We start from the raw sequence: 25,935 nt of genomic DNA, 5'->3' as shown, positions 1-25,935 counted from the left end.
TAAGGTAATTCATAGCGTGGTAACCCGTCATGTAGTAGAAAATGTGCACGAGTAAAAAGATCACATTGGATGGTTCAAGTAGGTTAGATGTTCGATTCAATTCTCCAGTGGCCATGTTCAGTCTCTTCTGATCACACCGAAGCCTTCCCCTCAACCGTTTCATTCAAGTAATTCCACACCGACATAGAGACGAAAGAGTTCCAAATTCGATACATGCTAGATGTCAAGTATCAATCAGGTCTCGACTCCGTGTGACCCCGCACTCTCTTCAGATCTAGTCACGACCACAAGTGGAGTGGTTCATGCCATGCTTGAAACAGGTCTTCTATCACGAGTAAGATAATATCCAGACTCGTCTAATGTAACCAGGGGTTTCCAAGCCGAACATCATGCAGCCCTGCTTAGCCCAAGACAATTGTCGAATGTGCCTTGATCTGCGAGATTTTCACTGGCCTCATAGGGTAATCCATTTTTCCTCTCGAACACCTTCGGAGTCTGTGGTCGCCCTCCTCCATTTTGTCGCTGTCATCCCTCCATATCGTCGTATTCATTTGTTCCTGATGCATATATAAGCTACGCATGTAATGTCGCACCGGCGTGACCTCTTCTTTTTGATGAAATGATATGATCTCTCTGTCGCAATAAGCGTGAAGCACAAAGAGCAAGAGACACTCTGACTGCGTAAAGTCTGTGCTTGATTTCGCGCCTCGGACAATGTCCAACCAACTCATCCCTCCTGCTAGTGTAATAGCCACCTGGCCAGCGCCTAATTTTGTTGACCCTGAGCTCAGAGGTCCAGGGTTGCTGGTCGTCAATGTTGTCTTTTCGTCGTTGGCTTTTATTCTGACTGTATTACGCGTTTATACCCGCGGCTTCATAACTTCCACTATAGGTCTTGACGATGTCCTTGCCGTGCTGGCCTTGGTAACAACCTGGTCCAATCCTTGACAAGCAAAATCAGTCACTAACTCAAGACAAGTCATTTGCAATTGCCATGTGTACCGCAACATCCATCGCTGCAGTGAAATTCGGATGGGATCGCCATATATGGGATGTCCCGTTTACATGGATGCCGGCTATGCTCAAATACCGCATGGTTTTCGAGATGACGTTTTGTCTGTCATCCATATTAACCAAGATTTCCCTGCTGTGGTTTTGTCGTCGCCTCCTGGGTAGTAGCGCGAAGAGTAAATTTCGGTACCTGAATTTGAGCCTTATCGCGGCTATGGTGTTGTTGTTTATATTGGGCCTCTTGTTCATTTTCATCACATTATTCACATGCATGTGCGTAGCCGCATGATATACCTGTCACCGTTTCAAAAGAAATACTGACAAGTCTAGTCCTCTCAAAGCATCCTTTGATCTGCTACCAGATTACCCATATCATTGCATCGATGGGAACGCTGTGGTCATTGCAGCCAGTGTCATCAATGTATGTACCGACTTCATGACTACTGTAGTGCCTATGCCGCTGATATGGAAGCTTCAACTTCCTCGGCGTCAGCGTCTCGCGGTCATTGCTATTTTTGGTATTGGTATCACGGTGACTATCGCTTCTTCCGTTCGGACGTATTATGCGTGGATGAACACTTTTGGTTCTTATGATGCGACATGGTATGGGTGGGCAACTGGTTTATCCGCCTCTGTCGAAATAAACATGGGACTAGTATGTGATTTCGAGGCTGAAGACGTGTATGAGTTGGTGTCTAACATGGTTTCTGACTAGATTTGTGCATCCGCACCTGCACTGCGGCCTCTTATCAAGACAGTCTGGCCTAGACTACTTGGTGGTTCCGGGCATGGACACGGTGACTCCTACCAACGTTTCAACGGTGCCAAACCGTGGCCGCCTTCAAATCGGTCTGATAATCCTCATATACGCATGGGATCCAATGAGTCAACGATGAAAGGACCCGGTATTCTTAGTCGATTTGATTCCACCAATGAACCAGGTATAGTCCGAACGGTAGAGCTAGAGACTTTCTATGAAGAGCGCAAGGAGGTGATATACGGCCGTCCTGTGGCTGCCAACTCAGTCAATGCCCGACCCTTGATGGAAGCGAGGAATGCTCATGGAGGAGGAACTTTCTTTATGAACCGGCGCCGAGATTCTTTTCCCTCGGCGAGGCATCTTAAGGAGTTGTACAGCGACGATGAGGCGCTGTTTGCTGTTGAGAGAATGGTATGAAGTGATGAGAATGATAGTGGAACAGCAACTTCATTCTTGTATGTAATTTGATTTCATGATTTTCACTTGAGGAAGGACCCCCGCCTGTTGTAATCTTATCGGGCTTATCGATAACGATAATGCTAGTACCTGCTCTTTTGGGAATAGTCCGTCCCGAAAGTTAATTAGCAACTATCGTCTTCAAGTTCACCCTATATGACATCTCGATACAAATTATAACTATCAAGCAACATATTACTTCCAAGTATTGCATTAATCCGATCCCTCATTAGAAACACCCGCAAAGAATCCAGACTCGGGCAATAACGAGCTGTCATTACTCAAGGCCTCCAATCGCTCGGCGATCGGCCGTCACGGCAGCACTAGCGGCCATTCTCATTGGGCCAGACCGCCGAACAGCTATATCGCCGCTCTTGGCGGTCAAGCTCCCCTGCGATTTCCCCAATTCCGCGCTTATCAGTTAGTGGGACGTATAAAAGAATCCCGTTTCCCATCCTACGAGAAACTTCTTGTTACTTTGATTTATTTTGTCCACACTCAATTGCATATATATCTCACGTAAGTGGTTACACATCTTCTTTTTCCGTTGTTGCACTGGTTGAATTCAACATCGCTTGATCGTTTATCTTTCCCGCCTCACTTGTATCGTCAACGTCATTTACATCAACACGTTTTTTCGACTATGCACAGAGATAATCGAGCACACAATTGACACTCCGTCGCTAACAGTATAAAACAGAATGTCCTCCGCACTCCGATCAACCCTCAATATGAGGCCCTCTGTTGCACGATTGAACGCGGGGCGTCTGTTCAGTACTGCGGCCCCCCGCCATTCCGCGCAGCCCTTCTTCGCAAATGAGCCCAAGGAACCTTCAGTCCAGACTGCTGTTCCTGGCCCCAAGAATCAAGCTGCAGCCAAAGACCTCAGTGAAGTCTTTGATACTCGTAGCTTGAATCTCTTGGCTGATTATGAAAAGTCGATTGGAAACTAGTATGTCTCCATTATTTGTCTCGTCTGTGATGCCTTGACTTACGATGTTTTAGTATTGTTGACCTTGACGGTAATGAATACCTTGATGTGTAAGTTACTCGCCATCTAGCTTTTCAATGGTCACCAATTAATGAGAGGTGGACAGCTACGCACAAATCGCCTCCATCCCAGTGGGCTACAATAACCCTCACCTTGCCGCTGCCGTCAACACCCCCGAGATGGTCCGCGCCATCATTGATAGACCTGCTCTCGGAAACTTTCCCTCTGCAGACTGGTCTCACATCCTCCGAACTGGACTTCTGAGAGCCGCCCCCAAGGGAATGACCCAGGTCTTCACTGCTCTGGCGGGATCCGACGCCAATGAGCTTGCCTACAAGGCTGCCTTCATTTACCGCCGCTCACAGGAGCGTGGATTTGATGCCGATTTCTCCGAAGAGGAACTGAAGTCGACCATGGTAAACCAAGGTCCTGGTTCTCCTCAGATGTCTATCCTGTCATTCAAGTCGGCTTTCCACGGCCGTCTCTTTGGTAGTTTGTCGACCACACGAAGCAAGCCTATCCACAAACTCGATATCCCAGCTTTCGATTGGCCCGCTGCTCCCTTCCCCAACCTCAAGTACCCTCTTGAGGAGCACGCAAAGGAGAATGCCGAGGAAGAACAGCGTTGTCTTCAGGAAACCGAGCGTCTCATCAAGGAGTGGCACAACCCTGTCGCTGCCGTGATCGTTGAGCCTATCCAGTCCGAAGGTGGTGATAACCATGCTTCCCCCGCTTTCTTCCAAGGTCTCCGCGATATCACCAAGCGTACCAATGTGCTCTTCATTGTTGATGAGGTTCAGACTGGTGTTGGTGCAACTGGAAAGTTCTGGGCTCATGACCACTGGAACTTGAGCACTCCTCCGGACATGGTCACGTTCTCAAAGAAGGCTCAAGCAGCCGGTTTCTATTATAATAACCCTGCTTTGCGCCCTAACAAGCCATACCGTCAGTTCAACACCTGGCTGGGTGACCCAGTTCGTGCCATCTTGTTCCGCGCCATTTACGAGGAAATCGAGAACAAGGGTCTTGTTGAAAACACTGCCATTACTGGCGAATACCTGTACAATGGCCTTGAGACTCTTGCTCAGAAGTACCCACATGCTATTAAGAACCTTCGTGGCAAGGGCCAAGGAACCTTCATTGCCTGGGACACCCCCAACCGCGACGAGTTCCTTGCCAAGGCTAAGACTGTTGGTGTCAACATCGGTGGAAGCGGGGCCAGTGCTGTGCGTTTGCGACCAATGTTGATCTTCCAGAAACACCATGGTATGTCTCTCCCGTTCCCTTATCATTTCAGTTTCTCCCATTTTAGAATATATGCTAACTCACAAACAGCCGACATCCTCCTTGAGAAACTCGAGAAACTCCTCAGTTAGTCAACTTTGATTTACCTTGACTGTGTTATGATATCATGTTTGTCTCTTCGTTGATTTGCCTGCATTTCCCCGTTGATTTTGGGGATTCGATACCACAAGCTCGGATCGAGTTATATAGTTTTATAGGACGTATATAGTCAAAAAAAAAGAAGAAATTGAAATAAGACAGACAATGTGAGCATAATGTAGAATAATCCCAGCGAGAGAGACGATTTTGTCCGCTTTGAAAAATATCATTGAATGCTTTTCGTAACGCCGCGCTATATATCCAGACAAATCTTTATGAACCGAACACCGTTTGGAAACAATTGAAGTAAAAGGGTATGCATTCTCCGGCAGATTTCGCCTCTGCAATCACGATTCTTCTTCATTCGCACTCCCGTCTCTCCTAGAATCACCGAAGTATAAGTAAAGAAATCCTACAGCCCCAGAAAATAGGGAGAAAACTCACGGAATATACTTAATCCCAGCATCTTCCAACGAAGCAATCGTCTCCGTAGGTAGCGTCCCCGTAACCTTTATCGCGTATGTCCCCGGTACATAACCCTCCAATCTTTGCCAGCGAGCGACCCAGCTCTGGCGCTCGTCGATGATAGATATGAGTCCCTCGAAGACCTGGGATGTGCATTCTTGGATCGCATCGTTGTTGCCGCGGAGTTGGAGGACGTGCTCGCAATTTGGACAGCCTTCGCGGGCGAATTTCTTTGAAAGCAATTTAGTAACGGCATGAAAAGAGTGGGCGAGAGGGTGTAAAAGGACTTACGCTCTGGGGCATGACGACCGAGCAGACCATGCACGCGCGAAGTGTGCGGATTTGTCCTGGAGGGACGACGAACGATGTCATTTTGCGTGTATGGCCGCGACCTGAATCTCGATGCAGGGCGATAGATTTTAAGAGTGATTGAGTGAGCTCGCGATAGTTCGTGTCCTTGGAGCTCCGTTGTTAGTTTAGTGGATGGTCGATGATTCTGGAACGCCAACGCCAGAAAAAGAACGGTTCCGATAAGCGGGAAGAGGGACTTTTCCGCTCTCTCCTCCGCGGCGGCTGACTGACTTTCACAACTCTGCGAAAAGGCAGAATTCCTTTCCTTGCGTGGGCGAACCTCGACTCAACATCTGTTAGATACCATTTCTTTCCTATTTACTGCATCTCATTGCGTTCTTCTTTTTGTCTGATTTATTCAACGTATCAGGAACCCGGGAGTCGTTTCTTATCTAACGGCCCCTCGCCACCAGTGTCTGGTCTTGTGCCTCTTTGACTTTTGCGTCGTGTGCCCTGTTACCATAACAACTATTCCTCCTTTTTTTCATCTGGCTCTTGATGCTTTGCATTTAGAGGTTCTACAACAGTTCGCGACCCTATTTTCATCTTCAAAATGGCCTCCTCTGTTCCCGAGGCTGCCAATGCCTTGAAGCTAAAAGGCAACGCTGCATTCGCCAAGCATGATTGGCCTACTGCGATCGATTTCTATACCCAAGCTATTGACCAATATGACAAGGAGCCTTCGTTCTTCAGTAACAGAGCTCAGGTGTGTGGATGCCTCCTTGTTGGTTTGCACAGAAGCTCTCGCTAACTCTGTATCATACAGGCTCACATCAAAATGGAAGCTTACGGATATGCTATCGCCGATGCGACCAAGGCCCTCGAGCTTGACCCCACAAATGTGAAGGTATATACTAGTTGCATTCTTCTAGCCAGAGCTTTTGTATCTGACACCCGGGAATATAGGCATACTGGCGACGAGCATTGGCCAACACTGCCATCTTGAACCCTCGCGCTGCGCTCAAAGACTACAAATCTGTCATTAAACGAGAACCGAACAATCAAACCGCAAAACTGAGACTTACAGAATGTGAAAAACTGGTGCGCCGAATGGACTTTGAGAAGGCGATCGAGGTGGCCGAGCCAGCATCTGCGTTTGAGGATCTCGACATTGATGCGATCGTTGTCGAGGATGCGTACGATGGCGTGCGATTGGAAGGGGAAATGACACAGAAGTTTATTGATGATATGATCGAGCGATTCAAGAATGGGAAGAAGATTCATCGGAAATATGCGTTCCAGATTGTGAAGAATGTGTTGGATATTGTCAGGGCGGAGCCGACGATGGTGGAGATTGGTGTTCCAGAGGGTACTAAGCTCACGATATGCGGCGATACGCATGGTAAGCAGACTGCTTGTTGTCTTACATGTTGGAACAAGCTGACATATTCCAGGTCAATATTTTGATCTTTTGGAGATCTTCCGACTCAATGGCTTCCCCTCCGACACCCACGCCTATCTATTCAACGGTGATTTCGTGGACCGTGGCTCTTGGTCCACCGAGATTGCTCTTCTACTTTACGCATACAAATGGTTGCGACCAGACAAATTCTTCCTTAACAGAGGAAATCACGAAACAGACGACATGAACAAAGTATACGGCTTCGAAGGGGAGTGCAAAGCCAAGTATAACGAGCATGTCTTCAAAGTATTTTCCGAATCCTTCTCTGCGCTACCCCTGGCAACTCTTGTGGGCGGCAAATACTTTGTTCTACACGGCGGTCTCTTCTCCGACGACAGCACGACGCTCGACGACATTCGCAAACTCAACAGACACAATCAACGTCAACCTGGTCAATCAGGTCTCATGATGGAGATGCTCTGGACAGATCCTCAAACTACCCCCGGCCGTGGCCCTAGCAAGCGCGGTGTTGGCCTCCAATTCGGCCCTGATGTCACCAAGCGCTTCTGCGAGAAGAATGGTCTTGAGGCGGTTATTCGTTCGCACGAGGTGAGAATGGGTGGATATGAGATTGAGCATGATGGGCGTTGCATCACTGTGTTCTCTGCACCAAAGTACTGCGATACGACGGAGAATAAGGGTGCTTACATCAATGTTGGACCCGAACTTAAGCTTGAGTACCATGTATTCGAAGCTGTTCCTCATCCGGACATCAAGCCAATGGTATGTTCTTCCATTTCTCTGATCTATAACTTTCAAAGCTAACATATTCTAGGCTTATGCTCAAAATTCTCTCATGTCAATGATGTAGGCGATTTTGGCAAAATATATACGAGTTGCCCTTCTCATCCTGAAGATGAATTTCTTCACATATCTTTTGGAATACTACAGAAACAGAAAGGCACATTGATTTGGCCAATGTACCTCTCCCGTTTATGACCTTGAGATGGACAGTGTCTTTGGTGTGGAGCGCGCCTTTTTTTTTTTGGCATAAGGAGTCGGTTTAGATAAAGAGCATTCAATGATAGGTCGGGCAGGGTCTCTAGCATTTTGATTATTGCTTAAGAATCATATGAGGAATGAAACCGGATATCCTTCATTTACAAGTGAATAGAGAAAATGTAGATGGTGCCATGCAGCTTTGAGTCTTAAGGACATCCCGCAGGCCCGCTTATCGGCGCTGATATAATCTCCTCGCAACCCCTCAGTGAAGAGAAACTTGTAGACAACATCAATTGACGAACAACTTATCACGTTTCAAACTTCTGGTACAGTCATAGGTACTAAAGATGGAGTACGACCCGAAGACCCGTAAGTGTTTCCGAGTAAGAAAGTTCAATCAGATACGCTGCTAATGGAGTATGCTGATGATCCAAACTAGCGCAATACTTGACCTCTGACAAAACGAGCTTCGCTTCGGTTTCGGCTCATGAGCGATGGCCTGTTATTCTTGTAAAGACATTCTTTCATTCCATTATTGGTTGGGAAACTCATGAGCTAATGATGCGATGTTTTTAAGACCAGCGCAATTGACGACCTTCACCGAACCGTTGCTGATGTCCCTGCCACGAACGACGAAAAGCGAGTCGAGGGGAAAACCATTATTGAAGAGTTAGCCAAGTTAAAATATGAAATACAACATAATAGGCAATTGACGTGAGCCTTTTCTTTCAACCATTCGAGTTATTGGCTGTGGGTAAGAGGCGATGCTAATAAAATGGGTTACAGTCCCCTTCTTGATGACGGCGAACCTGATATTGCCGAGTACAACGATGAGTTGGAGAAACGCGGCAGTCCAAAATGGTTCAATGTTGCCTGGCTTTATTCAGAATGCTATCTCTGTACGTTCGAATGGAAGGCTGTCTTACGCAAGGAAATGCGCTGATTTGGTATTACATAGACCGACGAATCGCAACTCTTTTCAACCGCTCCAAGTTCTGGAAAGGATATGATGTCTTCTCACGCCAGAAAATGTCCACATTCAAATCGTCACGTCCCGCCGTCTTGGAATTAGCAGCGAGATACAAAGCGCTCGCTCTTGAGGCGGAGAAAGAGAATAAAAAAAAGGGTACAGATGGACTATCAGAGGAGAAAATCGAGGAAGCTGAAAGGATCATCTTCACCGAGATGTGCGAGATTTGTCTTTGGGGAAATGCCACGGATTTATCATTACTGACCTCCCTTACGTACGAGGATATTCAGAAGTTGCAGGGCTCAGAAGCGCGCAAGGCCTCGGAGAAGAATATCCTTGTCAACGACATGGCAGAGGCTTATAATGTCCTCCGTGATGCACGCAAAACGAAGAAGATAGGTGAAGAACGAAGAGTCGACATCATCCTCGACAATGCAGGTTTTGAATTATTCGTCGACCTAATCCTTGCCGGTTATCTACTGTCATCCGGTCTAGCTACAACCGTCGTTTTACGTCCCAAGGTAATCCCTTGGTTTGTCTCGGACGTCATCCCCAAGGACTTCGCAGATCTGATAACTGCGCTTGCAAATCCCCAAGGATTCTACACTGCATCAGATGATTCTGGCCGCGAATACCCGCCTCTCTCAGAGGAAGAGTTGAGCAATGTTCAATTCTTGTTTAGTCAATGGAGCTCGTTCCATGCCGAAGGAAAACTGGTTCTTCGTCCGCACCGGTTCTGGACCGCTGCTGGTTCATTCTGGCGCCTTCCTAATACTGCCAAGGATCTTTATGAGGATCTTAAGGAGTCTGAACTTGTGCTTTTTAAGGGTGATTTGAATTATCGTAAATTGAGCAGTGATGTACGACTCTCCCTCCTTTTTTATGTGTGTATAGTGTGCTAATGGACACCGAACAGGTTGCATGGGACCCAACGACCCCCTTCACGGAAGCTATAGGACCCTTGGGCCCCAAATCCGGAATCCGTATCCTGTCATTCCGTACTTGCAAGGCTGATGTCGTAGTCGGTCTCAAACCAGGTGAAGATGAACGTCTCCGCCAGTTGCCGGACGGAGGCGGTGATTCAGGCGCGAGGAAATGGGCTTGGAGTGGGAAATGGGCTGTTGTATCGTTTTCGGATGGGAAGATTTAACCGGGATCATTGAAGACGGGATATAGTAGACCTCAAGTTGGGACTTGACGGTGATCAATAGAGGATTGGGCAAAATGTAGATAGAATATTTACCGGCATAACATTTCAGATTAGACTACATATCGCGGACGTTCGAACGTCACCCACAACTACCTAGGTCATATCAGAGACAGCGGGATAAATATCAAGGGCCTATTCGGCTTGCTATGCACACGTCTCACGAGTCCATGTTCGAATACTTAGGTCAACATCAAGCCACAAAGATAGTATTTAACAAGATAAAGCAACGCATAAGGGGTATCAATCAATCAAATATGTCATGAGAAGTGTCCTTTCCCTCCTTTTCATGACGACCTCCGGTCTCTCGTTTTAGCTGCAGAGAAGCTTTTGCTAGGGAGGCCGAATGCTGCCAGCGAGAACTTCGGAATGGTATAGACAAGACAGGCGGGGAAGCGCGTAGGAGGGTGGCTTTCTCTCCCAGGGGAGGCTTCATTGATTCAGTTATGTTAGGAGACGTACATGAATGAATCAATCGCCCGCTCCTAGCAAGTCTGACTCTTCGATGCTTTCAATTATCTGTAAAGTCAGGCTCTGATTACAAATAGTCAAGTTGCAGATTCTCAGGGCGCATTGCTTACCTGCAGCATCTCTTCATCGTCTCTCACGGGATTTTGAGTATGCCCATCACCTCCAAAGTCTTGAATGTGGACTCCTGCATACGGCTTTCCCTCAGGACGGCGAGGAGCATCATTGAGTGAGACGCGTCTCCTAGCCGGAGTTAAACCGGCAAGTTCTTCCTTCAGCGCCTCAATCTCTTGACGATACATGGCCCTTTCTTCGTCAACAGCCGCACGATATTGTTTCATCTTCTCTTTATATCCCTCGCATCGTACATCCAATTTCGCCACGCGCTGTTTTAATTTGGTCTCCTTTTCAATTCGTCGTTCGTTGAACTTGCCCATTTCCTCCTTCACACGCGTTATATTATTTTTCAGCGCAGCATTCTCTCTTTCGAGTTCAGAAACCTTCCGTTCTGATGATTTTGCGAGATCTCGAAGTTTCTTGATTTCGTCATCTTGGTTGTTCTCTTCAAGTCTTTTATTGGCTTCTTCGAGGGCGTCTTTCAACCTTTTTATCTCAGTCTGCGTGTCTCTAGATGATTCCTCAGAGTCCGTCTGTTCGTCCGGACTGCCAATTACTCCATGACGCTCAAGAGTCTTGCGTAGAGTGTCAACCTTATGTTTGTATTGTACTGCTAACGCGGTTTGGCGTGTAAGATCCTGAACCAGTCTTTCTCTTTCAGCATCGGCTTTCTCATTCATCATATTTGAAGCAAGCTCCGTCACGCGACGTTCCATGTTCGTCACTTTCTCTTCTTCTTTTCTTAATTCATCTCTCAATCGCATAGCCTCTATATCCTTCTTGCGCGCAAATGACCTTGCCGATGAACGATATTGTATCAATCTGCTGATCTCCAAATTCGTCCGTTTTCGGTAATTCTCAAACTCGGTTTTCCAGTACTGGCCTGACTGTGATTGTGGATTTTCGAGATCGATAGTGTCGTCGTGTTTCTCGGTCGGCGATGTCTTGGGGTTGCTAGCAAGATCCTTGCTTTCCAAAGACTCTTCAGTGCGCGTAGTCTTATTCTGTTTGGTGGGCTCCTCTGCAGCTTGCCCCTTTGCATCGAGTAGGCTTTGAGTCAGTCTGCTTCGGGGTCTTGATCTTCCATCAGATTGAGACGACATCCATTGACTCGTGACCGAGCCCGCTGGCGAAACTGTTGCACTATTACTCCTTGAGAGGGCCATGTTTCGCTCTGAGTCGCCGTGAATGGCTGTTTCTCCAAACGATACGGTTTTCCGTCGATTTGAAACTGTCCCGGGTGTGACAAGGATACTCTTTGTGGGCGACATGCTCAGCTGATTCGTCGAGTCCGAAGTTGGCTTGTCAAATTTCGGTTGCTGGATTGGCGCAGCAGGGATGGTCTGATGTATGGTATTCCTCTTACGTAGCATTGGTTTTCCGGGGCTCTCAGTACTCGTTGGACGGTCGTTATCATTGTCCTCGCCCCCCGGCGTGCCCCAGATGGCACTCCTGAATGCTCGCATAGCAAAGACAGGGCCTGGTGTTTGCGGTGGTTCCATGACGACCGAGTCGTCTCGAAAATTGTCAGTATTATGATCGCGCGGTCTTCTTAAGTCGACATGTCCAAGCTTACCAGTGGCCCGCCTCTGCTCCTCACTCTGTCCTGTAATCCAACCCAACATCCTGTGATATTTGTTACCTCACAATAAAAAATCCCATTGATGCAGTAATCAAGCTTGGAAGCATGAACAACGCGCAAGCCTATGGATCGAGGCTTGCTGGTCGTTGACGTGGTTCGCTGTGTTTTGTTTACAAATTGTCTAGAGTAAGTCGGCAGTGGGTCACCGCCTGCCTGTCTTAGCTGGCACACGCTAAGGGCGCTAAGCACGTCGCAAAAGTACCCAACCCGCTTTGGGAATAGCGGCAGTGGGCCCTTATCGATACCGCTACTTAGTCTTAAAGAGAAAGAAGTCATCCTCGAGTTCGAACCTTCCTTCTTTTCCTCTTGTTGTAACTTCCCACGCTCGCTTTACTCGACCCCTTTTCGATAATGTCTACTCTCGAGAAGTAGAGGGCTGCGGCTTCGGCTGCATTCTTTGTCACTTCTAGGGTGACAAGGGCGACCTGTCTCTATCCCAGACGCTTCCACTCAATACCTCGCCTACAGCCCCGCTATGCCTCACAAGAAACAGAAAAAACCTAGCAATGCTTTGCAAAACGGCTCTCCTAAAACGGAGACTAAGCCGGATTCTCCTGAGTCTTCCGCCGTAAAAGGACCCAGATTAGGTGCAACAAACTACAGAGAGATTCATCAAGATGAGGCGGAAGCTCTGAGATCGATTTACGGCGAGGATTTTCAGGATGTAGAGCTCAGACAGGCAGCTTGGAAGGTTGGTTCATTCTTGCGCAATTGGTTTATCAGCAGCTGGATATCTTACAATACAATTAGCAATCATCTGAAGTGGCTTTCAAGCTTCGTCTTAGGGCGTCGTCCGACCCTAACGTTAGTATATTGCTATTCGTTGAACTCCCGACGACGTATCCGAAGACTGTGCCAAACTTGATAATTGAGGAGTCGGCTGATATTCGTCAAGGTCCGAGATCGAGGATTGAGAATGTCATCAATCATAAACCAAAAGAATTACTTGGCTCGGAAATGATATACGAGCTTGCTGTGAACATTCAAGAAGTGCTTGAAGATGCGGCAGTAGCAAGGGCAGAGGACAAGGATATGCCTAGCTTGGAGGAGGAGCGCATCGAGCAAGAAGCTGCAGCAATCCAACAGGCAGAGCAGCATAAAATGGAAGAACTGCGCAAGCAAGAAGCAGCCACAGCTGAGGAAGAAAGGGCATTACAACGGCTGTTACAGGACAAGATGAGACAGCGGGAGCGTACGAAGGCACGAGATTCTCGGCGCAAAAGTCGATCTGCCGCATTGGATATTGGTGGTAACCCCGAAGATACTTCTGGCTACGTCACATTCGATCCACCTTTGGTCATGAATGATATTGATGATCGACCGTTCACATTCCAGGCGATCTCTAGCAAGACCTTACTTTATTCGTCGCCGAACTCCGAGACATTCACAGCTAGACCGTTTGTTTCTGAGAATCGAATTCGTGCACCGCTCGTCGTGCTGAAGGAAATCTATCTGGAGGAGAAGTGCTTGGACTCATTGGCGTTCCGGCAGCAGATACGGACAAGCGAAGATAAGCTTGAAGTATTAAAAAGGTTACGCCATACGAACATTGTTGATCTAATAGGATTCAAAATTAGCCCTCCATTACAAGCACCGGACTCCTCAAACAGTGGCTGGCAAATCTGTGTCCTTTTCGAGTACGCCAATAAAGGCTCGCTCTCAGAGCTGTTGGATATGATAGGCTCAATTGCAGTGGACTCGATCCGCTCGTGGATGATACAGTTGCTAGAGGCTCTTGATTTCTATCATAGAAATGGCGTGGTACACGGAGATATACATAGCGGCCGTGTAATGCTATTCCTTCATGCAACTGGGAGTACGACAATAAAGCTCCAAGGCAACATCGAAGCGACATTGCCGCGAAGCAACAACCGACAGGAGACTCTAGCGACATCTAGGTCACCATTCTGGATGCCTCCGGAGCTTGCTCAGAATGATGCACGCTCGACAGTTAAAACAGATATCTGGGATCTTGGTATTCTGCTTCTACAAATGGGGTTCGGGAAAGATGTACTACAACGGTACACGTCCGCCAACGCTGTCATGAATAGCTTAGACTTGTCGATGCCTCTGCACGACCTTTTGCGGGAAATCTTCAAGCCAGATCCGAAGAAACGCCCAACTGCTTTCCAACTACAGCCTTCTGAATTCTTCAGGGTTGGTGCTCCGTTACTTGAAAGTTCCACAACTTCACATTCGCACTCAATTCCTTTCGTGCGACGACCCCGAATGGACTCGCAAGTAGGAATGCCCAATTTTTCACGGTACGCGCACGATTTTGATGAGGCTGGTCGTCTAGGGAGAGGTGGTTTTGGCCAAGTAGTCAAAGCACGAAATAAGTTAGATGGGCGTTTTTATGCAATCAAGAAAATATCCCAAAACTCTGCAAGTGCATTAAAAGACACCCTTTCTGAGATCATGTTATTGTCAAGATTGAATCACCCGTATGTAGTCCGCTACTACACGGCATGGCTTGAGGAAGACCACGATACAGTTGATTCAGACGTCCTATCAATAGCTGATGACGAATCAGCAACAGACATCGACCTGGGCGCGAGCACCAGTGGCTTGGATTACATCAGCTCAAGTGGGTATCCCAAGGTCGAGTTTGGGTATGACTCTGATGAAGGTAGCACGTCTTCGGATAGAGAGAATGGTGCTTCGAAGGACTTGATTGGCAGTAGCACGGATGTCGGCAGTGTGATAGGTAGAGTGCAATCGGGGTCACAAGGTCGGCCGGTGACAAACACGTTGTATATTCAGATGGAATACTGTGAGAAACATGTAAGTATTTCATTCACGGAAGTCCAGTGAAGTGAGTTCTGACCGTTTCAAGACCTTGAGAGATCTAATCCATGATGGTCTCTACGACGATATTGACCGTTGCTGGCGTCTATTCCGTCAAATTCTGGACGGTCTCAGCCACATTCACAGCCATGGCATCATTCACAGAGATCTGAAACCTGATAATATCTTCATAGATGTGGCAAACAATCCCCGAATTGGTGATTTCGGCTTGGCCATGAGCGGACATTTTACTGCGGAAGTTCGTTACTCCGCAGCCACAGATGTAGCTGAAGATTTCACCCGCAGTATTGGTACAACGTACTATGTTGCCCCTGAAATCAAGTCATCCTCTACTGCCCAATACAACGAGAAAGTCGATGTAAGTAGTCCTTGCCAAAATTTTATTTGCAAATTAGCTAACAACAGTGGATAGATGTTTTCTCTTGGCATCATCTTCTTTGAGATGAATTGCCCATTGCGAACGGGTATGGAACGAGACCATACGTTACGAGCAATTCGAGAGAAGAGCCATGCACTGCCGCCAATATTTCAGCAAGCAGAGAAAGCAGTTCAAGGAGAGATCATTGAATCCTTGCTGAGTCACCGTCCTAGCGAGCGACCCTCTGCTTCTGAGCTTCTACAAAGTGGTAAAATCCCTTTGCAAGTTGAAGAGGAGACATTTAGGAGGGCTATAATAGGTCTTCTCTCAGATCCTAGCTCCCCAGACTACAAAAAGATTTTGTCAGCAATATTCTCCCAATCCCCAAAGAAATTCGAAGACCTCACTTGGGACATGGATTCCCGCGGGAATCCAGGGGCAAACGAGATGCTTATTAGAGGGCTAGTCAAAGAGAAGCTTATACAAATTTTCCGTCGGCATGGTGCGGTGGAGACTACAAGACAACCAGTTTTCCCTAGGTCGGGTCACTATCAAAACGGTGTGGTGAAGCTGTTGGATACGTCTGGAAACATGCTGCAACTTCCATTTGATCTAACACTACCAAATGCTCGTGCTATTCCTCGACAAGATCCGTCGTTGGAGAAAACATTCTCATTTGGGAGAGTATACAGAGAGTCACCACACGGTGGCGAACCAAGATCACACCGAGAAGCCGACTTTGATATTGTTTCCTACAACACACTGGATCTTGCTCTCAAGGAAGCAGAGGTAATCAAAGTTCTTGACGAAATCATAGAAACATTCCCTGTATTGAGGTCTGTTCCTATGTGTTTCCACATCAACCATTCTGATCTGCTTCAATTGATTATGGAATTTTGTCGTATTACTGCGGCTCAAATGCCTGTCACGAAAGAGATATTAAGTCGATTGAATGTGGGCAAGTGGACAATGCAGAAGATTAGGAGTGAGCTTCGTTCCCCCACAATCGGTGTTGCATCTACTTCCTTGGACGATTTGGCGAGGTTTGACTTTCGAGGTAAGTCGGCAAGAATTGATCTTGAAGCATGCAATTACTGATACTCCCAAGATACTCCCGAAAAGGTTCAACAAAAATTGCAGATCATTATGGAAGGCACCGAGTTTGCTGATAGGTTACCGCCCATTTTTGCTCGAATCAAGTCTTTGGTTTCCTATATCAATGGCTTTGGCATCAAACGCAAAGTTTATGTCAATCCTCTTGCAAGTCTCAATGACAAGTTCTTCCGAGGCAGTATCCTCTTCCAATGTATCTTCGATGGCAAGCGGAGAGATGTGTTTGCCGCTGGGGGAAGATACGATCGGCTGATCCAAGAGTTTAGCCCCAAGCTGCTTTATAGTCGTTCTCAAGCTCACGCAGTTGGTTTCAATCTCAGCTGGGACAGACTGAGTTCTTCAATGATTGATTACATCACAAATTCGGCGAAGACTTTTACAAAGCATAATGAAGCTGATGTTGAAGGCTTCTGGCGAACTCGAAGAGTAGGCATCATCCCTACTTTCGTAACACAGATACTAACCTTTAACCCAGTGTGATGTTCTTGTTGCAAGCTTCGATCCCACTGTCCTTCGCACCCTTGGAGTGCGAATCGTACAAGAGTTATGGGCACATGACATAATATCGGAACTTGCAGTGGATGCCTCTTCTTTTGAAGAGCTCGTGTCCCACTATAAAGAGGATAATCATTCATGGGTTGTGCTAGTCAAAGCCGACAGCAACGAACGGGGACTCAAGATCAGAAGTTTAGTCAAGAAAGAGGAGTTCGATGTTAGGGCGTCAGATCTAGTTGCCTGGCTACGTGCAGAGATACGAGCACAGAATCACCGCGAGATCTTAGTCGATCATCCCAAGCTTATGAGGAATCCTAGTCAACCGGATACAGTTGGTCCTAGTGGTGAGCGTGGAAATGATGTGCGTATTTTGATAGCACAGCACAGGAGTAAGAAGACGAATCGAAGAAACATTATTGAGTCAGGTAAGTGCGAGCCGACTCCGTCATATATCAGCATCATCTGACGTCTCAGCTATTCTACGTTCTCGCGAACTTGTCGACAAAGCCCTTAATGGACCCATTGCGGCTGTTGATACAAGGGATGACCTACTAGATGCTATTCGGGACACTCGTCTATGCGATCCTGATAGCTGGCGGGCTGTCATTCAGAATGCGCCTCTAACGGAACGAAAGTACTTAGGGCAGGTCCATGAGCTTCTTCGAGATCTTGCTTCTGAGTATGTACCAGGGGGAGGTAAGGAGCATGAATCAAATAATGCTTTTATATACAATTTCCGTACTGGGATGTGCATATATTACGACCTTGGTCGTTCGACCTAGACAGGATGAGTATTCTAGATTTGCAATGCGCAAATTTATGGTTGTGACAAGGAGAGGAACAAGAAAGAAACGAAACGAAAAAGCGATGATGATGATTTGCATGATTAGCGCTCGTCTCCTTTGATTGAATTAACTCCACTCAGTTTCCCATAAAGTACTTATTAATATACAAAAACGTTTCATGTAGGTTAATAAATCAATCGCTATCATCATCACTACCATAAGCCACCAAAGGCCCTCCTGAATTCGCTACAGTAGGTTGTGCTGCCGGCGCAAAACCCTTGAGGGCAGCTAAAGTCGAGCTAGACAATATGCCACCAGATTGTTGTTGCTGATCGCCAATGGTAGATGCCAAGTCCAGAGAAGATTCGGGTGCATTCTCAATAAGATGACGTTGTCCAGAAGACTCTAATTGAAGAGGAGTTTCCCCTGCGTTTTCGATTTCCCTCGTTCGTGCATACCATATATCATCTGATGGTTCATACCCATCCAGACCAAAGCTGCCTTCGATTTTCTTCCGTTTTCTCGCTTCGGGATCGCGGCCTTCGAGTTCGGCGACGAAGTCGGCTGGGAGTGCCCGCCGGATAGCTTCTGCGGCTTGTTCTTCAAGGCGATGGGCTTCTCGTTTCTGAGCTAGCGGGTTCGGGTCGACTGTTGCCCAGCGAACGTTTAGGATTTCATTATGATCCAGACCTGCATATGGTTGTTAGCATGTTGATGCAAGGTCATGATTCGTATGGGTACTCACTTTGATGTGCCATTGCTTCTTTTGCGAATTGAGCATTTGCCTAGCGTAGAAATGTCAGCAACCGCCCTATGGAATACCGCCAAATCCGAAAAAAGAGGACATACCTCATTTGAATAAGTTACGAAAGCAACACCTCTCGCAGTCAAAACACGTATCCGTTCTATCTGACCCCATTCTTGAAAGTGTCGAGCAACAATCTCTTCAATATCATCGCTAACGTGAATACGGCCAACGTAGAGCGTTCGGTTTTGTCGCATAAATGATCCAACACCACCCATATCATCTCTGTAATCGCTGAATTTGTCGCGACCGAAACAGTCGACGTTGGGGTTGAAGATGTCGTGGATTGTGGGTAGGCGATGGAGATATTCGCATTCTTGGCCCTTGGGGCTATAATCCAGAAAATTTATCGTCAGTAATCATTGATAATCAAGAAGTCGCGACCTATCGAGTAGATATCACCTACCAAATACCCCTAGCGAAGAAAAGACAAAAATATGAACCCGCTACCTTGTCGGCGAGAGTATAGCCACTATCTTTCGCGACATTGCATCGTCCAGCCGCAGCAGTTTTGGACAAGTATTTATCTTCGCGATCACCGCCAGACCATTTATTATACCTATATCAGATGACCAAGTTAGCCTTTTCTATGATCAAAAAGCGACAATGCGAACCAACATACCAAATGTTAAATATCGTTCCAGTCTGTGGCGGCGGTTCAGATTTGATCATAGCTGGATCAACCTGCGGTCTAGCTGGCCGCTTCTTTCGCCTTATTATCTTTTTCTTCTTTTGGGAGACTTCGCCGTCGCCCGTGGGAACAAGGGCATTTTCTTGATCTGTAGATGAGGTCTGCGCGAGGGCAGTTTGTGGATTTGATGGTGTTTCTGATTGTTCAGTCGAGAGTTCGGTGTTTTCTGGTGCAATATTTGTTGTCTCCAAAGGTTCCGATACCGCTGTTTCGGCCATATTGAAGTTCTTGCGCGGTGATGTGTACACTGAAAACGATGAAACTGTATGAAGTCTTATCGGAGCTGCGGCGGAAATTCGAAATTTTGATTACTTAATCACAACTGCGACTATGATTGGCTGTAATCATCGCAGCTCTGTTTCTCGTCGAGTCTTTCAGGATGCACGCCTCCTTGTCACAACTCGCTTTGGTACTTGTCAATTACATTGATTTCTATCAACGGCTATATCTAAATAAGCTTCAGGTAAGTGGCCACCGCCATACATATCTTCTTCATACTTCTCGTGAAGAAGCACAATTATTCTGCCGTTTTCTGCCGCTTTGATATTGAGTGCCAGAAATTTGTATTTCACGATCCCAACGCCCAAACATGCTTGAGTATTTTTGAATTCTGCTCGTTCATTTCAATTTCTCATGGTTTTTATTGTTTATTGACTGGTTCTAAAAACCCAAAACATTAATCCAAGAAAACAATAGGTGCCTATCAAATCCAAGTAAAATCTGATTGCGGGGAAGTATCAGAGATCGTTAAGATGGTGAACATTACAGATAAAATCAAAGAGTAAGTTATGTAGCCATCCCGTGAGATACTATTTTATAGGAACTAACTGGATTATGACAGGATCGAGGATGAGATGCGGAGGACGCAGAGTAAGTTTCTCTGCACATGGCAGTGACACCAGGAGCATGGCTCTTATTGACATGTCCGTCGCATCTGAACAGAGAATAAGGCAACAGGTAAGCAAGAATCTCTCACACACTTGACTTTCGTGGTACTGACTTGCTATACAGAGTATCATTTGGGTCTATTAAAAGGGTATGCCTGATCGTACCCCATCTCAAACCACAGAAAATGAGACACCAAACTCACCACATCTCGATAGAAAACTTGCCCGCCTCAGAGCTCAACTCCTCGAACCAACCGGGGGCGCAGGCTCCAGCGGCGGCTCCGGGTTCGACGTCAGCAAAAGCGGTGATGCTCGCGTCGCCCTCGTCGGTTTCCCCTCAGTCGGAAAGTCAACTTTTTTATCCAAGATCACTAAAACACGCAGCGAGGTAGCTGCCTATTCATTCACGACTCTCACGGCTATTCCCGGCGTGCTGGAGTATGGAGGTGCTGAGATACAGATTTTGGATTTGCCTGGTATTATTGAAGGTGCTGCTGAGGGTAAAGGGAGAGGGAGACAGGTTATTTCTGCAGCTAAGACGAGTGATCTCATTCTCATGGTTTTGGATGCAACGAAACGAGCAGAGCAGCGTGCTTTGTTGGAGGCAGAGTTGGAAGCTGTGGGGATTAGATTGAATCGAGAACCACCGTAAGTCTTTTTTCCCTCCAGGGAAAGCCCTTGACATTCAGTGCTGACGTTTAATAGGAATATTTATCTCAAGGCGAAGAAATCCGGAGGCATGAAAATCACATTCCAGTCACCGCCCAAGAATCTGGACGAGAAAATGGTCTACAATATTCTGAGAGATTATAAGATTCTTAACTGTGAAGTCCTGGTGCGAGATGAAGATGGTATGTATAGCTTTTGGTGCCATCCTACATTAGATATCTGACGTTTTTGTGTTACAGCCACTGTGGATGACCTGATCGATGTGATTATGAAAGACCATAGGAAATATATCAGATGGTTAGTAACGAAGCTAGACCTCCTACGACATAATCGAGGAATACTAATGCTGTACAGTTTATATGTCTACAACAAAATCGACAGTATCAGCGTCGACTTCCTAGACAAACTCGCACACGAACCTCACACAGCAGTAATGAGCTGTGAACTCGATCTCGGCGTACAAGACGTTATTGATAGGATTTGGAAAGAGCTTCGATTAATCCGAATCTATACAAAGAGGTTCGTCTTTCGTTTTCTGTTCCCTTGCGCAATCTCTCTTACTGAGCATCATGTACAGAAAGGGCGTCGACCCGGATTTCAGCGAGGCACTTATTGTCCGTAGTAACTCGAGCATTGAGGATGTTTGTGATCAGGTCCATCGTACACTTAAAGAGACGTTCAAGTATGCGCTTGTATGGGGAGCGAGTGCCAGACATGTTCCGCAGCGTGTCGGATTGGGGCATATGGTTGCTGATGAGGATGTTGTGTCTATTGTTGCAAAATAGTATACTCGATTTCACCAATTGTTTAGACAGGCGAGAACGTTGAAATAATCTTGAGGATTTGGGGGATGACAAAGTCCCATCTATAACCCAAGGACGAAAAAGATAGGATAGCAGAAAGTATGAACCCGAAAGAGACATTGAGCAAAGGAAATATGAGCGAAAGACGAAACAAGAAGGGGAAAATATACAAAAAGAGAGCTGAAAAAAGTAATGTACAACGAACTGGACCTCAAAGCAATCTAGGTACGTGGTTAGTTCCTCAACACATCAAAAAGTGTACAACCATCTCATATAGATATCTCAATTTTATTGTTGAGTCGAGGGCTCATCAACCCTCCGAAGCAACTTCTCCAAATCCGCCAATCTCGAACTCGTGCTCTCCCCTTTCTTCTTATCCGTCTTTTCACTCAACGCAGTGGACGAAAGTTCACGTTTCGCGGCCTGAATATCAAGCACTCTATCCTCAACAGAGCCCTCCATGACCAAACGCCAAACTGTAGTCTCACGTTTTTGACCAAGACGATAGACTCGATCAATAGCCTGGTCTTCGATAGCGGGTGCCCACCAACTGTCGCACAGGACGACCTGGTTTGCTGCGACGAGATTTAGTCCGACGCTGCACACGTTCAAACTAGCCAGAAGAACGGTGCATTTGGGGTCGTTGGTGAATTCAGAGATGGCTTGGTCTCGTTTATTGGAGCTCAATTTTCCGTCAATGCGAGTGAAGCATATATCGTTGGCTGTAAGGTGAGGCTCGATGATGTCAAGGAAAGAAGTCCATTGGCTGAATACCACTGTCTTGGTTTGTTCCACTTGGCCTTTTGCAGTCAGGATCTGGATCAGAGCTTTGATCTTGCTGCTGGGTGCACTGGCATCTGTTTCTGCTTCATCTACACCTGCATCCTCGCCCAACTCCGTTGCCGGTGAGACGAGGGCTCCGGTATCCTTGAGTTCAGCGCGGCATAGAGGGCATTTGTGCTGTCTCTCAATAACTTGTTCAATACATGATCTGTCAAAAGCATGAGCACATGCCGTGATGACGGGTTGGGATAGATTATCAAGGCAAACTGCACAAGTCTCTTGACTTTCGATTTGCAGTTGCAAGACGTCTTGAAGAGCTCTGATGTTCTCCGGCGTCAACTCAACGACTTTCTTCTCACTCTCGCCAAGTAGGGCCATTAATTTGTCAACACGGTTCTTACAGAGACACCAGTGGTTGCAAACCTGACGCAGTCGCAGGAAGATTTCGAGAACATGTGAATATGTGGTGCCTCCGTTAGCTCCTCCAACCTGGTGTTTATACTTGTCAAGCATTCCTCTCGCCTCAGCCCTAAAACTATGTTAACGTTTTATCATTTGAAAACCGGGGTTTGGAACATACTGGAACATCTCATATTTCTTGAGCTCGTGCTCTTCAAACTTGACCCGTAAGACGTGCATCTTCATATCCGGAAGACGCAAGTTGACAAAGGCCATGTCCTTACGACGTCTTAGACAGATTGCCCCCATCAAAGCCTGCAGAATAGCGGCACCCATAGGATCTCCATCTTTTAATGGACGAATAAGGACGCTGTTGAACATAGCCAAATCTTCCAGTCCGCCAGAAAGTCGAAGGAATCGGATCTGTGAGTAGAGATCTTTGAGAGAGTTGATGATTGGAGTCCCCGTCAATGACCACCGAGAGTCGGCGTTCAGATGACAGGCTGCAAGGGCACCCTTTGATCGTGGGTTTCGGAGAGTATGTCCTTCATCGAGGACGATACGATGCCACTGCAAAGAGTAGAGACCACTGCGAGTGGATTTGGCTGTCTTTTTATCAGGGTCATATTCAGTGGCAATCGCTCCGTAACTTGTAATGACAACACCGTAATCCTTCAATTTAGAAACCTCCTTTTTCCCCGGGCCATGATAAACTAGAATTTTGGGCAGGAATTCCTCTTTCACGTGCGCTTCGATTTGTTGTTTCCAATTACTCATCACACCGACCGGACTGATGATAAGAGTCGGCGCAGTAATCCCATTTCCGTCGGCGTTCGAATTAGCCATTATTAGGGAAATGGTTTGGATCGTCTTTCCAAGACCCATGTCATCTGCAAGAATACCACCACTTGCAAGAGGGGGAGGTGTGCTGGTAGCATAGTTGGTAGCAATATGTTTGTATCTCCCGTGCTCATTTTTCCAGAGCTGCACGTCTTTGTTAGAGCCTGCATCTGGCAGTTTAGGAGATTCCTTATCAAGCATCCAAGCCAAGCCTTGTCGCTGGTACGATAGCAGTTGCGTCTTCATGGCAAATGGTGTCTCAGCCATTGGCATATTCTCCAAATCAGCTTCCGTATTGCCGAACCTCTCAACGGTTTGGCCCATTCTATGAGCATTGATGGAGCTGCTTTGTTGAACAAGGTCTTCCAGGCTTGTAGACTCCACCGGCTGTCGGGGCCTTTGAAGAGTGGGATACCCGCCCCTACCCCAGTTGTTGCTCATAGCAGCAAGCCGTTGTTTTTCTGCTTCCTTTAGTGCTCTCTGTCGTTGCCATTCTTTTCTTGCTTTGTCTTGCTCGGTTCGGATTAACTCGACGAGCGGGAGTCGGTCCGCTCGCATTTGAGTTCTCACCTGATTCTTTTTAATAGGATCCGCAGGACCAAACAGGTTGAGCGCGATGGGACAATCATAAGTACCAATATTGCCAGTAAGCATTCCCTCAATGACTAAATCTTTGGAATCCTGGATGCTGGTTAGCTGTTATGAACTACATTTGGTCAGTTAGTCTGATTGTACCATGTATTTCGCCAAGCCGGAGGCCACAGTCCGAGGTATGTGGCCTATCTGTGTGCCCATGACATTCAGGACTTTGATAGCATTTTGATCATATTGGTTATAAGGCTCTCTTTGAAGAATGACACGCTCACCCAATGAAGCGTAACCCTTGTAGAATCTTATTCCCACAATTTTTGTATTAATACAGCCTAGCTGAAGTTAACAAGACCAACCCTTATTCTCGCCGTGAGGAGCCAACTACTATACCATAGAGTTGATACGAGTTCATATCCACCTCCTCATTAGATTGAGTCGATGGAACAATACTGTTGAAGTCATCATCATCCAGCTGACTGAGCGAGATATAGTCAGTCTCTTCTCCAAAGCGCTGACCATTAGTCACGTTTCCCAGTGGAGTGCTGTTATTCACTCGATCCTTTCTGTTGATTTTGGTAGGACGATGAGCATTTTCTTGATCCTCACGCGTCAAATCGACCACGGCAGCGGCAGGACGTTTGGCGCGGGGAGGCATTTTGCTAGAAACAAATTTCTAGCCAAAACAGAGTCTTTCAAGGACTTTTTCTACCGTACTTCGCACAGGAAGAAATAATTATAAGGTGAGGTTCTGAAGCTCCGGAGTCCATTGTGAGATGTTCAAATGCTATCCCTGATGGGCCCACTTCCAACAGTACGGGCCCAATCATGGCGCGTTACATTCGCGTCAGGTAAACAAGTGACGGAAATAAAATCACGTGACTAGCAGAATACAGATGTCGAACTACGGATCGGTCAACGGTTCGCAAATACCTCAAAAATACCAAATTCCCTTTTAAGGGCATCCTTTTTGGTGAAATGGTATTACGTTTTAGTTCCGACAACAAGCTACGGTCACGTGATATTTTCGTCATTGTTTCACAGTTTTGTTTAACATAACCCTGATGGTTTACTAGGTTATGGCGTCCGACTGTGATGGGTAACATTTTCCTCAGAATGTCGCAGGTTCGATCAAGCTCAGGGGACCGTTTTCTATTCTTAATTTTATTTTTCTTTTTATTTCTTGTACTTCTACTCCGTAATGATATGGGGAATTGGGGGTTTCTGAACACAACAATGACCGGACTGCACTTTCAGAGTACCCTCCGTTAGGTCCCAGACCAGAATGCTAGACAGGACTGTAAAACAACTTGACGACAAATACCTCTCTACAAGGACCTTCATATATAGATCACGCTACTAAACAACCAGTGGATAGTCTATTGCAAAATCTGGTTTGGGCCATAGAACTACCACCTTACTAAGTGAAGCCAAAGAACTCCAAATACTATATCAGTTTCACACAAAATGTGGCTATCCATGGAAACCGATCTGTCCCGAATAGATCAATATCGTCTGACCTGGGGTCAAATACGTTGCTAGAACTCACCTTTGCAACACCTAGATAACGGCCCTTCAGATCGTGGCTAGCTACAGAGGGTATATCAAATCTACTACTACCACCACTACTACTAACAAAAGTAGAAGCTATGAATTGGCAATTTCCTGATTAAATACTGTCTTTAATTACTTTCCCGCTCCATCTATGGATAAACAAGCAATAAGGCTGGCTCTAGCGCTGGCTCT

The 25,935-nt window shown here is 46.6% G+C and overlaps 9 protein-coding genes across 10 annotated transcripts, besides 1 other annotated feature; 5 read left to right on the top strand and 4 right to left on the bottom strand.

The window, feature by feature from the left end:
* Positions 1-714: 714 nt before the first annotated feature.
* Positions 715-2,188, top strand: TSTA_119670 (uncharacterized protein; the record flags this gene model as incomplete). The annotated part of the gene is made up of 4 exons (XM_002482153.1): positions 715-924; positions 980-1,284; positions 1,342-1,666; positions 1,727-2,188. 4 exons carry the CDS (start codon positions 715-717, stop codon positions 2,186-2,188), a joined length of 1,302 nt encoding a protein of 433 aa, XP_002482198.1.
* A 519-nt stretch (positions 2,189-2,707) lies between these two features.
* On the top strand, positions 2,708-4,733 carry TSTA_119660 (4-aminobutyrate transaminase GatA). 2 transcript variants are annotated; one of them, XM_002482151.1, is made up of 5 exons: positions 2,708-2,746; positions 2,928-3,179; positions 3,233-3,268; positions 3,325-4,484; positions 4,554-4,733. In XM_002482151.1, exons 2-5 carry the CDS (start codon positions 2,929-2,931, stop codon positions 4,592-4,594), a joined length of 1,488 nt encoding a protein of 495 aa, XP_002482196.1. In that variant the 5' UTR covers positions 2,708-2,746; position 2,928; the 3' UTR covers positions 4,595-4,733. The 2 variants fall into 2 exon arrangements, with proteins under 2 accessions (XP_002482196.1, XP_002482197.1); XM_002482152.1 differs by having other exon boundaries at positions 3,325-4,733.
* Positions 4,734-4,881: 148 nt separating this feature from the next.
* TSTA_119650 (transcriptional elongation protein Spt4, putative) lies at positions 4,882-5,514 on the bottom strand. The gene is made up of 3 exons (XM_002482150.1): positions 5,358-5,514; positions 5,046-5,296; positions 4,882-4,982 (listed from the first exon to the last, which is right to left on the bottom strand). Exons 1-3 carry the CDS (start codon positions 5,436-5,438, stop codon positions 4,949-4,951), a joined length of 366 nt encoding a protein of 121 aa, XP_002482195.1. The 5' UTR covers positions 5,439-5,514; the 3' UTR covers positions 4,882-4,948.
* Positions 5,515-5,970: 456 nt separating this feature from the next.
* Positions 5,971-9,881, top strand: TSTA_119640 (serine/threonine protein phosphatase PPT1; the record flags this gene model as incomplete). Its single annotated transcript, XM_002482149.1, has 9 exons — positions 5,971-6,123; positions 6,184-6,264; positions 6,324-6,759; positions 6,812-7,546; positions 8,201-8,271; positions 8,339-8,475; positions 8,548-8,660; positions 8,720-9,591; positions 9,648-9,881. 9 exons carry the CDS (start codon positions 5,971-5,973, stop codon positions 9,879-9,881), a joined length of 2,832 nt encoding a protein of 943 aa, XP_002482194.1.
* Positions 9,813-12,258, bottom strand: TSTA_119630 (uncharacterized protein). Its single transcript, XM_002482148.1, has 3 exons — positions 12,100-12,258; positions 10,520-12,039; positions 9,813-10,457 (listed from the first exon to the last, which is right to left on the bottom strand). Exons 1-3 carry the CDS (start codon positions 12,146-12,148, stop codon positions 10,410-10,412), a joined length of 1,617 nt encoding a protein of 538 aa, XP_002482193.1. The 5' UTR covers positions 12,149-12,258; the 3' UTR covers positions 9,813-10,409.
* Positions 12,259-12,640: 382 nt separating this feature from the next.
* TSTA_119620 (protein kinase (Gcn2), putative) lies at positions 12,641-18,389 on the top strand (the record flags this gene model as incomplete). Its single annotated transcript, XM_002482147.1, has 7 exons — positions 12,641-12,856; positions 12,916-14,949; positions 15,002-15,331; positions 15,386-16,388; positions 16,440-16,870; positions 16,920-17,364; positions 17,414-18,389. The coding sequence occupies 7 exons, from the start codon at positions 12,641-12,643 to the stop codon at positions 17,719-17,721; spliced, it is 4,767 nt and encodes a 1,588-aa protein (XP_002482192.1). The 3' UTR covers positions 17,722-18,389.
* TSTA_119610 (cell cycle control protein (Cwf2), putative) lies at positions 17,410-19,475 on the bottom strand. The gene is made up of 5 exons (XM_002482146.1): positions 19,152-19,475; positions 18,936-19,088; positions 18,574-18,859; positions 18,470-18,509; positions 17,410-18,414 (listed from the first exon to the last, which is right to left on the bottom strand). The coding sequence occupies exons 1-5, from the start codon at positions 19,436-19,438 to the stop codon at positions 17,918-17,920; spliced, it is 1,263 nt and encodes a 420-aa protein (XP_002482191.1). The 5' UTR covers positions 19,439-19,475; the 3' UTR covers positions 17,410-17,917.
* A 497-nt stretch (positions 19,476-19,972) lies between these two features.
* On the top strand, positions 19,973-22,742 carry TSTA_119600 (GTP binding protein (Gtp1), putative; the record flags this gene model as incomplete). Its single annotated transcript, XM_002482145.1, has 8 exons — positions 19,973-20,001; positions 20,062-20,090; positions 20,232-20,256; positions 20,324-20,755; positions 20,813-20,958; positions 21,016-21,073; positions 21,131-21,295; positions 21,354-22,742. The coding sequence occupies 8 exons, from the start codon at positions 19,973-19,975 to the stop codon at positions 21,559-21,561; spliced, it is 1,092 nt and encodes a 363-aa protein (XP_002482190.1). The 3' UTR covers positions 21,562-22,742.
* Positions 21,868-24,847, bottom strand: TSTA_119590 (SNF2 family helicase, putative; the record flags this gene model as incomplete). Its single annotated transcript, XM_002482144.1, has 4 exons — positions 21,868-22,891; positions 22,943-24,282; positions 24,337-24,524; positions 24,583-24,847. The coding sequence occupies 4 exons, from the start codon at positions 24,845-24,847 to the stop codon at positions 21,868-21,870; spliced, it is 2,817 nt and encodes a 938-aa protein (XP_002482189.1).
* A 491-nt stretch (positions 24,848-25,338) lies between these two features.
* Positions 25,339-25,371: a microsatellite.
* Positions 25,372-25,935: the final 564 nt, after the last annotated feature.

This window comes from Talaromyces stipitatus, genomic scaffold (assembly GCF_000003125.1).
Source record: "Talaromyces stipitatus ATCC 10500 scf_1105507295555 genomic scaffold, whole genome shotgun sequence".
Classification (NCBI taxonomy): domain Eukaryota; kingdom Fungi; phylum Ascomycota; class Eurotiomycetes; order Eurotiales; family Trichocomaceae; genus Talaromyces; species Talaromyces stipitatus.
Note: the sequence above shows the minus strand (reverse complement) of the source record. Positions and strands in the feature narration are given on the sequence as shown.

Bases quoted from the DNA above. Each gene is read 5' to 3' on its own strand.
- TSTA_119660 (XM_002482152.1), top strand. From the start codon at position 2,929: ATGTCCTCCGCACTCCGATCAACCCTCAATATGAGGCCCTCTGTTGCA. The intron at 3,180-3,232 runs GTATGTCTCCAT...ACGATGTTTTAG, and splicing joins GAAAAGTCGATTGGAAACTA to TATTGTTGACCTTGACGGTA. The intron at 3,269-3,324 runs GTAAGTTACTCG...AGAGGTGGACAG, and splicing joins GGTAATGAATACCTTGATGT to CTACGCACAAATCGCCTCCA.
- TSTA_119650 (XM_002482150.1), bottom strand. From the start codon at position 5,438: ATGACATCGTTCGTCGTCCCTCCAGGACAAATCCGCACACTTCGCGCG. The intron at 5,297-5,357 runs GTAAGTCCTTTT...TTGCTTTCAAAG, and splicing joins CGGTCGTCATGCCCCAGAGC to AAATTCGCCCGCGAAGGCTG. The intron at 4,983-5,045 runs GTGAGTTTTCTC...CGGTGATTCTAG, and splicing joins GCTGGGATTAAGTATATTCC to GAGAGACGGGAGTGCGAATG.
- TSTA_119630 (XM_002482148.1), bottom strand. From the start codon at position 12,148: ATGTTGGGTTGGATTACAGGACAGAGTGAGGAGCAGAGGCGGGCCACT. The intron at 12,040-12,099 runs GTAAGCTTGGAC...ACAATTTTCGAG, and splicing joins GGAGCAGAGGCGGGCCACTG to ACGACTCGGTCGTCATGGAA. The intron at 10,458-10,519 runs GTAAGCAATGCG...CTGACTTTACAG, and splicing joins ACGATGAAGAGATGCTGCAG to ATAATTGAAAGCATCGAAGA.
- TSTA_119610 (XM_002482146.1), bottom strand. From the start codon at position 19,438: ATGGCCGAAACAGCGGTATCGGAACCTTTGGAGACAACAAATATTGCA. The intron at 19,089-19,151 runs GTATGTTGGTTC...CATCTGATATAG, and splicing joins GGAACGATATTTAACATTTG to GTATAATAAATGGTCTGGCG. The intron at 18,510-18,573 runs GTATGTCCTCTT...TTTCTACGCTAG, and splicing joins TCGTAACTTATTCAAATGAG to GCAAATGCTCAATTCGCAAA.